A 14,005-nucleotide genomic window follows, 5' to 3' on the forward strand; every position below is an offset into this window, starting at 1 on the left:
TGTGCTATGAACTGTGGAAAACACAGAGACAATATCCAAGGCTTGACCTTGGTCCTCCAAAGAGTCTACAAAGTGGTAGGGAAAACAGTTAATTAGGGTCAATTATGGTGCAGGCAGGATGAACAACGATAATGGTACTAGATTGTCATGGAAACAAAGAAGGAAGAAGTTCCTAAAATACTTTCTCTAAGTAGAGTGGGCAGGGGCCCAGAAGAAGAGACATGTAGGCAGAGACATCCTCTGGAACATCTCTGAGAGCAAGTCAGTTGGGAATCCTCAATGCTGGTTTGAGAATATGAGGATCTGAGGGGTGGAAAACTGCACCTCTGTCATCAGACTCAGGTCTCCTTAGGAGTTTATGAGCATCAAAATTCAGAATGTGTACACGGGATTGTGTACATGGTGGATCCTATCTGCTTCTACAAAGAGAAGTTTCTCTGATCATCAATGTGGAGAAGCCACTGTCTTTTGGTCTTTGATACTACCTGTGGCCAATGTCTTTCCCTAGCTCATGCTGGCTGGGAATAGAGAAGGGATGAGCTGCTGGGAGTGCAGGGACTTTAATTTACCATTTCAATAAACTTCAGAGTAAATGGGAAGAAACTGCTTGGGCTTTGCACAGGAGTAGACTGAGTTCTGTTCCTAGTTAGCAATGCACATGGGCAAGTCTCTCCACATGCCTAGGCCTCAGTTTCCCTGCCCGTAAAGACAGAGCATTGGACAAAAATGCATTGTAAACCCTCATTCAACTTTAAGAGTCTGCAAATCCAGTAGAGACAACCTTGAACCACTTATTCCATGACATATGCCCATGACCGTGATATATTTCCAAGAATACGTGTCATGAGGATCCTGGGGATCCATGCACCTGAAAGCTCAGGAGCATTGGTGCATGAGGCCTTATCTACAAAGGTGAACATTTAGAAAGCTGCTGACTAGGGCAATCTATAGGACTGGCCAGAACTGACTACTTCAACAGCGACAGGGGAAGGGCTTTCTAGGCAGGACAAGTAAGGAAGAGAATATAATTGTTCTTATGAGGATTTGCAGAAATGAAGGTGAAAATGAGGGTGAGGGGACCATCCAAGCATGGGCTCAATATTAAGTGCCACCAGCTTCTGCATAAACTGAATTACAGTATTTGTGGAGAATGGTGTATTTCAATGGCTGCAGCCAAGAGTGTAACGTATTGAGTGGATAATGGGGAAATGAAGTAAATATCAAGAAGGTGCCAGTGAAACTGAAGGAAGGAGGGAAAGTACTGAGTTAAATTCTAATGTGAGCTTTGTGCAAATTGCTTTTCTATGACCTGCAGTTACTTGATTTTAAAACAGTGTCTTACATCAAATTGTAAAGAAAAGAACACCTTACATTTCTGGGAGTCTTGGCTGTTTAGAAAGCATTTGCACATCCATTTCTACCTGCAGCAACTCTGTGAGAGTGGAAAGGTGCTCCTTATTTAAAAGATGAGAAACCTGGGTGAATGGTCAGCAATGGACAGAGTGGGATGCAAAATCCCTGACCACAAACCTGATGTGCTTTTCTTCCCCACATCTGACTGCCTCTGTTCACAAGTCAGAATTCATTCCAGTGCCAATGACTTTTTTCTTTCTCAAGGAGGTAGAAATAGAAAGATTTTTTATGACCAAGAGGTGTTTATATTACTCTTGGATTAACTACAAAATGCTTTTTATGTAAGACAGACTAAATAGACGTCTGTTTTTTACAAACATTCAACTCTACACAAACAGAACATTTCAGTTTGCTTTGAAAGCAAAATACCATGTGTTGTAACTTTACAATGTTTTAAATAAAGTTAGGAATTTGGGTTTATGATACTGAAAATATCATAAAATCAATAGGTGTAATACTAAGAACTATATGAGGGTCCTTAAAAATTCAGCAAGAATCAAAGGTAGACGTTTCAACAGACCGGTTACTGAATCATTGTATTAACAATCTAGTGAGACAAGAAGTGAATTATTGAAGTTTATCTTCCTCATTGGTTTGTAACACTGTTCATTCAGTGTGTGGATAGTTTCTGAAGTAGAGCAGTTCAGCCTAACGAAGCCATTTACTGTACTGGTTCTACACACTGCCTCTCTTTATCTCTTTATTACTTCATTTTGGAACTTTGATTGGCCTATTTTAGATCTAAGATTGCCCTAATGCTATACTGCAGTTGTATGAGGGGCTTAGTTTTCACTTTGTTCTCAGAACCAGGCTGGCTATAAATTTATCTCTGTTCTTTGAAGGAGCTAACAGTAAATTTTCAAGAGGAAAAATGGTGGTATATATCCCTGTAGAGGAAAAGTAATCTCTTAAAAGCAGAATAACCTCTAGGCTACATCCTTTTAAAGAGGGATTTTCAAACAAGAATGCCTTCAACTTTTATATGTGTTCTATATTTTTCTTCAGACCTCATACCTACTCTTCTGCTTTCTGTGTAAGATTTCTCTATAATGACCCGCATTTTTCCCCCACACCCATTAAATCTGTGATGAAGTCATGCTGTTCCCCATTCTGATGTCATGATAACATCCAGAGCTACAGGCAGATAACACATCCGGGGAATCATCGGAGGTCTCCTCAGGAAATTGGGGCATAGAGACTGGGAGTTGGAATACCTACGAAACTGAATCTCAGTTTCATAAATTACCAAATACTATGATGAAAATGAACTTTGTAAAGTGAAATCCGTGGGAAGGTTTCCACTTGGTTTAATTGCATTCAAAGCAGTGTTCAATTTCAGGCATTGGTTTCATCAAAATTAAACCAATCCTTCCCAGAAATTCAGCCACACTCCCTCATCAACAGATAATAAGATCATTTAGAGTGAGGAGGTGCTAAAAGAACAGGATGAGCCGTGGCTCCGTTTCCATGTCTGACTGACAGCTTCATCACCTTTCATCTGTATTATGCAGCTACCCTGAGCTGCATGTTAATTGAAGTTGCCCAGGGAGCGTTTTTACACACAGGACTCAGGCACCCCTTTTCAGAGAAGGTGGGAGTGTCCTCTGGCTAGCCTAGGAGGCACCAAGGGTAAATAAATGTTCAGCTAGCAAAAGTCTGGGGAGGAGTGGGGAAGGGTCAAACCCAGTACACCATCCATCCTGCCTGTGCCTGCAGATGTCATGACCAGGTCCCTTAAAGACCTAGATTTGTGGGGAGCAGAGGGCTCCCTGAGAGTGGTGACTATCAACAAAAAGTGTGCCATGATGGACAGGTGAACTTGGCCAGTGTATTTTTTCTGACCTCAGAAAGTTCTAGAAAGAGTTTGTTTTGCCATTTCCCTCGCCCTAATTGTCCTCTTTCTCATTTTATGCCCCTGCTAGACCACCGCTCTTGATAAGGAGAGGCAGGTTTTCCGACGAAGACGCAACCAGGATGTGAGGAGCCGGTACAAGGCGCAGCCAGCTCCTCCCGAACTCAACTCAGAATCGGAAGACTACTCCCCAAGCTCCTCCGAGACTGTTCGCTCCCCTAATTCGCCCTTTTAATAAGACCCTTTTACTCAAAGTCCTAGCTTAACCCTTTGAGACTCTGAGATTTTTTTCCCCCAAATTTGTGTAAAACAGTTTCATCTGATCTATCTAGCGCTCAATGCTTGAATGGCAGAACTGAAAGTGTTTTCAGGTATCTTTGTAGCGGTTTCCCTTTACTGAATGAGATGACACGTGGTGATTGTGAAGATGGTAATTTGCTGCTAATAGAGTCCTCAAAGGGTTAAGGCCAATTTGCAATTTTTTTTTAAACTTAGAAGCAATGAATGTTTTCATCAGTCAAGCTAGGATCTGCAGTATGTAATATAGCACTTGTTAACCCTCTGAGTGCATAGCATTTTACTGAGAATTCTTGTTGGGGAATTTTTCAGGCCTTTGGATGTATACACACATGTTTCTTGATTTTACTGCAGATCAAGGGGTGTTGTTAGATGCTGAAATGTCCAGAAAAGAAGGACATTTAGAATGATATCTTGTTTGTCCTTTTCTGTGGGTTTAGAACATGGCAGGTTTATAACTTCGACACACGCACGATTCTTTCTTCTTCACAATCCTATTCAGAAACAGATTTTTTTTTTCATAAGAGATATGACTGTCAGTTGCAGTGAGTTCTGCATCCCAGGTGGAGGGAATTGGGTTTGTGGCAAAGAGCTTGACCCAGGAAATAGATGGTGTCCCCCAAATTGTCTCCACATGAAGATGTACTGATGACGCCCCAGAAATGCTGCTTCCATATCAGCTGCTGCTAGCGCCAGCGCAGACTCTCAGGGAGTCACCACAGCTTGTCTTGTGCTTGGTGAGTGAGGGTCTCTCTACTCAGTGTCAGACATCTACAGGAAAGAAACAACTGGTGGAAAAGAGCAATAAATTGCCCGGTGCTCTGTAGGGCTGGAATTTCAAACAGAAAGGGAATAAAATCCTGTGATTTTTCTCACCTGCTTTTCCACGCACTGTGGTCATCACTGTGCAATCTACATCTAGTATGAAATCCACACATAGGAGAGCTGGGGCACAAGGGGACTGGAGGCAGGTGCTTTGCAAGATGGCTGAGGAGAAAGCACACTGGGAACACAATCCAGAATGTTCTAACAATAAGTTTTCAGTGAATAAACCACTGGCAAGACAATTCCATGTGCACCTTTAGGTTACCTATATAGTCTCCCAGGAAGATCAGGATGAAAGACCTAGATGATACCCCTGAGAATAAAACCTCCATTCCCCTAAAAATTTTTTAAATACCACTGTCTTTAGCTGTCCAGGAGGTCATAGTGGTTTTTCTGTCTTTGGGCCAAGTCCTGTCTGAGACCTGTATTTTCACTCCTGTTACCAAATCTGTCTCCCTAGTGCAGTGTCTCCAGGCCTGAGTTTCTTCTGGAACAGATTCCATTTTAGAACGGGGATTTGCAGGTTCTGTGCATCACTGCAGTGCTCAGAGAGGATTCTCCTGGGGTGTCTTACAGGCAGGTGCCCAACTCAAATGTGCTCCCAAGGTTTGCTGGGCTCTGGGATCCACGAGACAACCAGGGAGGGATATCTCATGAAATTTGCATCTGGTGGCTGAACAGTACCTATGTTCTCTGTTTTGAATATACTTTAATACCTGAGAGTCTTACAATTTGTGAACAACGTTTCTATAGTCCTTTATTTTCAAATGCACGTTGATCTTCACTTGCTGCATTTTTACTCTTCAACCCTGAAACTATGGTCTACATTAATATGGATTTTTAAATCACATGTCATTACTTTTGCAACACCATCTCCAAAATTTTTTGCTCTTTTACATTTAGGTTCATCTCTGTGGTCTGTGTTGTCCTGACATGTAAAAAGCATATCGTTTATTGAGGTTTTTTTCCCCCCCTTTTAGAGCATCCGGAAATGATAACACACAAAATCACAAAGTAGCATAAATCAGTAAATTAGTTGAGTTGTTTTTGGGGGGAGGTGGGGGTGGGGGGCACAGAACACCAGAAAGAATGTTGGTGTGTAGGTAGATTCCATATTAATGAGGAACACTGAACTAGTCGGAAATTACTGCTTTCTCTAGCAATATAAAGCAAAGCGCTATTCCAAGGCTATGGAGTAGCTCTACAGCCTGGCCTCAACTGGAAAAGTGTGAAGAATGCAATGGGCAGAGACCTACCTGCAGTGGACTGTCATTTTCCTTTCTTTCTCTGAATTACTGCTTTTTCTGTGGGCATTAACTATATTGCTCCAGCATCTAGTATACTGAGCCTGCAGTGCATGGCTCAGGCCTTTTCCCATCGACGTCTAGGGGGACTCTGGACCGTGTGAAGCTAGGGGGTGTTTCTCAGCACACTGCAGAAGGGCAGCTCAGAAGAATGCAGGGCCCATTCAGCATGGGGATCCCAGCACATCACTGTCGAATCTGAGTGATCTGTGCTGAATAAACAGTGGAATGTGACCAGTCAAGTAGAAATCTTGAGTAATCAGATGGAATGCAATCTTTCTAACATTAAGCTACCAAGATCCTGAATGTCAGAGATGTACTCAGAGGGTTAACAGACAAGCACAAGGCATGCTGACTACATTGGTGTATCCAGATTGCTTTGCTTTTAGCCAGTGCTTTCTAATTTTTTTCTCGACATTCTTGGGATAGTTCAAGTTTGAAATAATTAAGTGGTGGTGTTCTTTAAGGAATTTCTATAACCAAATTGATCTTATTTTTGATTTCACTTATCATAGAACAAATATGTATCATTATGGCAGTGTATCTATGTAATTATCAATTTAATCATCACCACAAGTGTTTCCATATTTTTCCCAAGTATTTAATATAGCTCTCTTATGGTGGTGGCCTGGTGATGGGGACTGTCTTTCTTTTACTGACACATGACCAACCATATGGTATTTTCAAGGGAATTTTAAGATTCATCTTTTCAGTTTGATAGTAGACTAGTTAAGGAAGAACTCTTTTCATTACTTGCATCGTGTAAATCATATCTGTAGACATGTGTTCATATTAATGAACACATTTTTTCTCAACATTGTAGCAGAAATCATTTTATTCGTCATGATCAATGAATATGTGATTTGCTCCAGATCGTTAGAAGGAAAAGTAAGATTTCAGTCATCAAAAATGTTTTTACCGTAGCCCTCATCTAACTTACACGTGGTGCATATTAAAATAAGCAGAGAAAAAAATGTGAATAAACTACTGAAAACACTTGGTGTTTTGTGTTCAATGAGACCTTCCTGCAACCTGCTCCCCATGGGTGGCAGTTAACAGGCCCATCAGATATTGTTGAAAGAAAGCAATATATCCATGAATGAAGGCTAAAATTGCAATCCTTTACCCTTTGAGGCATATTTCAGTTGAAAACAAAAAGAAAAGAAAATTTGGCTTAGAGGGTCACAGAGCTCCCATATGACCAAGTCTCAAGCACATTAAATCATGGTTGTTTACTGGCCAAGGGCGTCCATTAGACAACTCTATCCCTTGCGCTGAAGCTCAATCGTGCTGAGGGCTGAGGGAGAGCTTTCTTAATATTACTGTGTTGCTCCTAGCCCTTCTCTGGGTTAGGATCTGTCAGCATTTCTATGATAAACTCCTATTCTCAAAGGTTTTTAATTTGACCATAAAAATGTGCCCCAGGCTGAAGTTTGCTATACAGGGCTGTACCAAAGAGTGAAGGTTTACTTCCTTCTCTTTCCAACTTCTTCCCCATTCTCCGAAGAAAAGAACAACCAAAAAATCTGGTATGGTCCCTCCTTAATAGTGATTTCAGAATTTTGGAAAGCACCAAGATCCAATATGGTGGTTTTAATGTAGTTACTCATTCGCATATGTTTTTTAAATTTAATGGGTCACCTGGCATATATTGTAGATAACATATCTTTTCTATAATTTGTAAGTCAATAATTTTTTTTAACTGCTACATGATTTTTTTTTTTTTTTGCCCAAGGATTTTAAAAGACTTGCAGTTGGTCAGTTCAAAACTCAGATTTTTCTACATATTGTCTGCCATGTCCATTAGGAGTTTGGGGAAAATACTCTCACACAGACCCTTACTTTGCATGCAGTTTAGAGGGTAAGATATATGCTTCTTTTGGGGATAAAGATTTCCTTACTTAATTGTCAAATTTCATGGAGCCATTCTAGTCTGTTGGGGGAAAATAGTGATTAAAAGCACTTCCAAAATTAACATTTTTTGACAATTCAGATATGATAAGAAGCAGGGGAAAATAACACACTTTACTCTTTTCTTGCTTAAAGGCAAAGAAATCAATGAAACTTGAGGACACACTAAACATTTGATAACTGCAAGTGTGCTTTAAAAATTGGTTCAATGGTGCTTACACATGAAACAGTAACAAATGGGGTTCCTAGGACTGTCAGAAGGAATCTTTAGTTTGTGTGTAATTACACACTGGAGGAGGAGGTGCTCTTAAGCCAGTCTTTTATTTTTAATCATCTCAAATATGCAACCATTCATCCAGTAACATTAAGGGTCGTAAACTGGTGGGAAACAGGAAATTCAGTGGAGATGCTTAAATGCCTCTGGTTAGAGTGGGAGTTTTTGTTTGTTTGTTTGTTGTTGGGTTTCAACACTGAGCATCATTTCTGTGATCAAGTTTCTAACTGGCATGTGTTTTGATCATGAGGTTTACCATATCTTGCCCATACAGACAATTGAGAGATCTAGTTTCATTTTGTTCCCTAAAGAGCACTCTCTAAAATTAAATCATACCTGTAAATTTCTTCAGCATTTGTTTCTGTTCAACGAAATTGAGACCCTTAATGTTGCTTTAATGTAAAATTGTATATTTTGTCTGTGATCTACTTTATTAATTTAAAGTAAGTAATAGTTCTAAAGTCTTCACTGTTGCTACTAAGAGAAAATAGAATTTTAAAGGTGATGATAAAGATGCTATAATGTCAGTTCATTCCAGTCCAATCAAATATAGTAAGAAAGAGTCCTTGAATAGTTCTCTAGGGACAATTTCTCACTTGTCATTGACATTAATCTTTGGTGTATTCTCAGAAAAAAATAAAAAGAAATTGAAACTGGTCCAAGGTTATACTCATATCCTCGATAACTTTTGAAAAAAAAATTTATTAGGAAATTAATACCAGCCTTTTTCATTCTGGCTGAAAGAAAATTATTGAAGAATTAGTTGAGTGTGAAATTAAATAGTATTCTGCTCATACATACTAAAAAGGTGGGTAGGGACTTGATGCATTTAAACAAGTTTCTGAAAGGTTTCAATTTGACTCAAGAAAAAAATTCAATATTTCTTTTGAAAATACTGAATTTATCACTTGCTGCATGGATCAGATGGCGTAGGTTAATCTTTGATTTTCAGAATCCTAATGAAATAACTTTCAAACAATTTGTGTCCTTAATTAAAGGCGGAATGAGATCCAATTTTTCCCCCTAATCCTTCAGTTTAAGCTGATACATGCAGGTTAATGTGGAATGAAATCGTCTGTGATATATTATGTTCATTTATCAACTGAGCTTTTTTGATGTTGCCTGTTTTTATGTAAAACATGTTCTTAAAGTTAATAAAATAATAGTACTTGGTGTATGAACTACTACATAATACCTTAGCTGAAGGGTACACTCCGGTTCATTTGCCATATTGGAGTAAAATTTCATCTTAGTTCAATTCATAATTGACACATTCAGTCCACGAAGGAATAGCCCAGCTGTGTTCTTAGGGGGAATTCTCTCTATGCAAGGCTTTAAAAATTAGTCATGCGGTCAGAGTGTAGCTTTCCCACATGTCCTCCATAGCACGGTGTGTATTTCATGAGCATAATTCAAAAACAGCTATTTCAAAAATGTCCCTTTTCATATATTACCTTCCTGCCTGGGCCACTGACTTGGATAAATACAAATAAATCAAATACCATTCAGCCCTATTTTATCCTTCAACCTATGTGCACAGGCTCTCCAGAGAAGGGTGTTGTTTTATCCGCTAACCTGTAATTAGCTGCCACTTTTGTAGCAATTTCCCATTAGGCATTCCGTGTGTAATATTGGCCTTAGAGAAAATTGCAAAACTGTACAATAGATTTAAGTTCTTTCCTATTGAGCTTTTCAATGCTAGGAGATTGAAAAGTCAGCCAGCAAAAGTGACTGCAGGTTCCCTGGTGTCCTATGAAGGTGCCAGAATATCTCCAAGTGCTTGTAAAATTAGCAGTCACCTTCCCTGCCATCCACAGGCTGCTGCTGCAGCTGCTGTTCTCCCTTTTGCTGTACTGTCGTGAAGTCACTGGGTCCTTTCTAGACTCTCCGACAACTGCTGGGAAACAATAGCTAAAGTGATTACTTCCTAAAGACCATTACCTTGTTTTACGAGGCTGGCAGCTCTGCCAAAAACCTGCCATGGAAAACCTGGGCCTTGGTGTGAAAGCCTCAAGCACAAGTCTGGGATTGGAGATGATAAAACTGCCACATATGGGAATTGGGAAAGAAGGACCTTCCACGACTCCTGGCCATTTGGATGGGTAGTGGGCAAGGTGGCACTCATGTACAGGGAAGGCGGTCCTGGAAATGGAAGTAACTGGGTAACAAACACAAAACAGGTATAGAAGCATCCTGGAAATGTTCTTATAACATCTCCTAAGTGGAAGAAAAGCTGTGCTCTTCCTTAGAAGGCAGCCTGCACCCCGCCCCCTGCCCCCCGCCCCCCCAAGCTCCAGGAGGAGCACCAGGGGAAGACAAGAAGCCACACCCAGCCAGCTGGACAGACCAAATCCATGCTGGCCATCAGCACAGTGACAGATGTCCCGGCCAGCTTGCCTGCACTTCCAAATCATTCATTTAAATATTTCTTGAGTGAGTGCCAACAACATGGAAGGCACTTCATTTGAGCCTAGAAAAGACAAACTTCATTCTCTATGTTTATTTTCACTATGGATCAGAAGACTTTAAAGACAAGAAAATATATCTCAAGCTGGAAGGTTTGCCATTTATTCTGAGACTCTTAGTCCAGGGTTCAGCTGATGTACACACCCACATGTAGCAAGACCTTGTATGTACGGCATCTTCCAGTCTCTAACTTGAGGATGTGTGTCTACCATCTGCCTGTTCAATGGTACATGCACCCCGTGGTACTCTTGGCTTGACTACTGGGATCTGAGCTGGAAGGCTTTCCTGAGTCCTCTCTGCCGTCTTTAATTACTGTGAGATTTTACCTCTTGTCATGCACTAATATTGCACTATGTCCATTAACCCAGCAAGCGTTAACAAGGACCTACGATGGGTGATGTGCTGTGGAGGCTGAGATAAACAAGCACAATTCCTGTTCTTAAGAATTTCCATCTAGTGAGAAATCTTTGACTCTGGATGTTCACAGGGTGGGGTGACTGATTTATCACTCACAGATGGCAGAACACCAGTTTGTCAGGGGCACAGCATCACTACCAGCCTGAGACTGGCTCTCAGCATGTGGAGACCGTGCAGGCTGCTCGCAAGCCAGCCATCAGTCACATGCAAATATACCTGTGGCCCCACTCTATTACAACAATTCAAATGTCTCCCTTAGTAAACCTCTAGAAGGAAAAAGAAAGAGAGAGAGGAAAGAAAAAGAAAGAGAGAGAGGAAAGAAAAAGAGAGAGAGAGGAAAGAAACAGAAAGAAAGAGAAAGAAGGAAGGGGGAAGGAAGGAAAGAAGGAAGGAAGGAGAGAAAGAAAGAAAAAGAAAGAAATAAAAAAGAAAAAGAAAGAAAAAGAAAAGAAAGAAAGAAAGAGAGAAAGAAAAGAGAAAGAAAGAAAGAAGAGAAAGAAAGAAAAGAAAGAGAAAGAGAAACAGAGAAAGAAAGAGGAGGAAGGAAAGAGAAAGAGCGAGAAGCCAAGGAGGGAGGGAGGAAGAGAGCAAAGGAGGAAAGGAAGAAATAAAGGCTGAAGAGACCAAAGTTTCCACAGTCTTAAAACTGAGGTATCATTTGGAAAGTTTAAAAGGAAGGGAAATATCAGTGTCTCCCAAAATGTGTTCCTCAAAACCAGTCCTGGGAGATGCTGTGTGGGAATCGTGGCACACACTTTGGTATGAGTTCGACATGGGTCTTGGTCTCCTCCACATTTTCCATCCAGGAGCACAGTCCCCCTGTGACAGGACGAGTGTTTTATTATCATAAAATGTCACCAATGGCTCCATCCATGCATTCTTGTTGGAAGCAGGAGGTGGAGCCTTTCCCAAGAATCTTCTAATTTTCACACATCATTGTCCATTCTTTCCTGGACTTTCAAAATCCTCTTGGAGAACGTATTCTCCACCACCTGGAAGGACATACCCTGAACTTGTACTACTAAAAGGAATTGTAGCCTGGGGAAGCCCTCCCCGACACACCCCCCAACGCCCTTCCCACCATCTGTCATGTAGGCGAGTCTTCTGCTCCCACCTCTAGCAAGTTCCTGTCATATGCCCCCATCCCTCTGCTGGATCTGGGGCCACACAACAAAAGCCCTAACCACTACCTCTCCCACATTCACAGGCCTATGTGAGAAAGAAGTAGAGAGTCGCCGTCCAGCGTGACCAGGGTCGTGACGGAGGAACGCCCAAGACAGACACGTGGGATCACTTTGGAAGGTCATCTAACTGCCATGGGCAATCAGAGGCTTTCTGAAGGAAGTGTCCCTAAGAGAGGGCCTGAGAGATTAGCAGGAATTATCCAAGAGAAAGAGGAGGAAGATATTCCAAACCACGGGAACAATCAGTGCAAACACAGAGAACACAGAGGCGCTCAGAATCAGCGAGATGGAGGCTTCAAGTCAGCCCTAACGAGGCCAGGGTAGAGCCCAGGGAACTGGCCCGTCTCCTTGCTGTGCAAATGTGCTCAGGATGGGGTAGGCAGCTGTACAAATGAAACAGTGCCCAATGCCAGGTCCCAGAGCTAGCAAAGGAGGAAGTAGGGCTGGGAGGATGGCTCTTGAGGGAGAATTAGAGACTCCAGGCCCTTCTGAAATACTGTGGATTCCAATTGCTCCTTCACAGCAATAGCAGAGGGCCACCTCCTTGTGCAAACAAAGGAGCTAGCCATGGGTTAATCCTTTCCTAATGCATAGACCCTCCTGCTCACAAAGCTTATTAGCTCGCCACTCACGGGGAAAACCTTGTTCTCTCCTATGTTGTCCTGAGAAGAGAGAGAGACAGAGAGGAGAGGGAAATCCACTGACCCTGAAAATATTTCTCTCCCTCCTTCTTCCTGGACAAATCCACATTGTCACCTTTCCCTTACAGCAGGGTGATAATTTATGGTCCACCGGAGAGAGGTTTTGTTATTCCATCAGAATTACGTATTAATTTGCTGGATTCCTCTGATTAAGCAGTGAACTTGCCAGCGTGGCTGGCTCATCATTCAGAATATGAAATATCCTTTCATTTTCAACAAGTAAATCCAAGTCCAAACCAACCCAGACATTTGCAATTTCTTCTCTTGACATGGTCTCCTCTGTTCCTACTGTCTCAGGTGTTCCATTTTTAAATAACATTTTCTAAGTTCTCTGCTATCTTTCTGAGTAAGCCTTTTTTTTTTTCTTCATGAAAAGCTCCTATTGTTTCTTCTTACTTTATAGAGGAAGGTAACAGTTCACTTTGGTTTCTTAAATTGGAAAACTGAAAATGTTCTGCTCAGGATGGAAGGGAAGCCTCATCCTAACATATTTGTCTGCTGATTTGCTCAAAGGACTTCTGCCTTGTGGTTTTGTGGCTTCTCCTGAAATGCCCACACTTCAATATGCTTTTCTGCAAAAATCTTGCTGAGAGGTATTGTGTAGCTTAATCCTGTTGCCTCTCAGAGTCTTCTTACAACAGAGTGTTCCTCTCTCAATATGTTTCATCAGAAGGAAACCTGATGAAAACCCAGCAAGAGGAGAGAAACAAGGAGCACCTCTGTAACCTGAGTCTCCCCAGTGCCCACAGATGCCTTCAGAAGGGTGGGGACAGCCGAGAACTCTGGCCCTGGATGATCCAGCTGCCAGAGCAATATCTGTTCACTGCTGGGCTTTAGCTATCTTCAGGATCGGTGGATCAGAGCTTCTATGGCCCCTCCTAAAACCAGAGTCCAGGGGCAGTGGCTGCCCTTGCGCCTCAGTGATCATTCCCATTAGTCACACTCAGGATTGTCCAACTCAGCTCTGTCCCCAACCTGTCAGCAGGGCTTGCTCTAATGGATAGGAACTTTCCAGGCCAAAGAGAGGCCAGGGTCTCACTGGGCCAAGCCGGGCCCTAACTGCTGGCACCTGCCTCCTCCCAGCGCCTAGTTCCACTCAGCTGTGTTTTAGCAAAAACAGCCAGGTAAACCACTGGCAGTCCAAGTTCAGTCCCTGCCCTTAACCTGCTGTCCTCCCCAGAGGCACATCCACTGCCAAAAATCCATGTGGCTTCTCCACCATAAGCACTCACAGTCTCACCTCCCCTTAATGTGGCCCTAAAGCCAAACTGGCCGCTGGGCAAACTCTGGCCTTGGCCACCTCTGTGCCTCTTCAAGTCTGGAATTTGGGAATGATCCTCAAAGTGAACTTTCGCAGGAGG

General features: G+C 42.0%; 1 protein-coding gene and 1 long non-coding RNA gene across 7 annotated transcripts in view; one reads left to right on the forward strand and one right to left on the reverse strand.

Moving 5' to 3' along the window:
- DCLK1 (doublecortin like kinase 1) overlaps positions 1–9,384 on the forward strand; it is a 359,833-nt gene extending 350,449 nt beyond the window's left edge. For 5 of the 6 annotated variants that reach the window (XM_032150479.2, XM_032150476.2, XM_032150474.2 and 2 more), the window contains one exon: positions 3,336–9,384. In XM_032150479.2, coding sequence (XP_032006370.1) covers positions 3,336–3,393 — 58 coding nt within the window. In that variant the 3' untranslated portion in view covers positions 3,394–9,384. The remainder of the gene's footprint in view (positions 1–3,335) is intronic. The other variant, XM_032150475.3, reaches the window with a different exon arrangement.
- The window catches only part of LOC131383275 (uncharacterized), a 50,481-nt gene that overhangs the window by 15,688 nt on the left and 20,788 nt on the right, over positions 1–14,005 (reverse strand). The gene's annotated exons all lie outside the window — the stretch shown is intronic.

The sequence above is a fragment of the Hylobates moloch genome, unplaced genomic scaffold (genome assembly GCF_009828535.3).
Source record: "Hylobates moloch isolate HMO894 unplaced genomic scaffold, HMol_V3 SCAFFOLD_4, whole genome shotgun sequence".
Lineage (NCBI taxonomy): Eukaryota > Metazoa > Chordata > Mammalia > Primates > Hylobatidae > Hylobates > Hylobates moloch.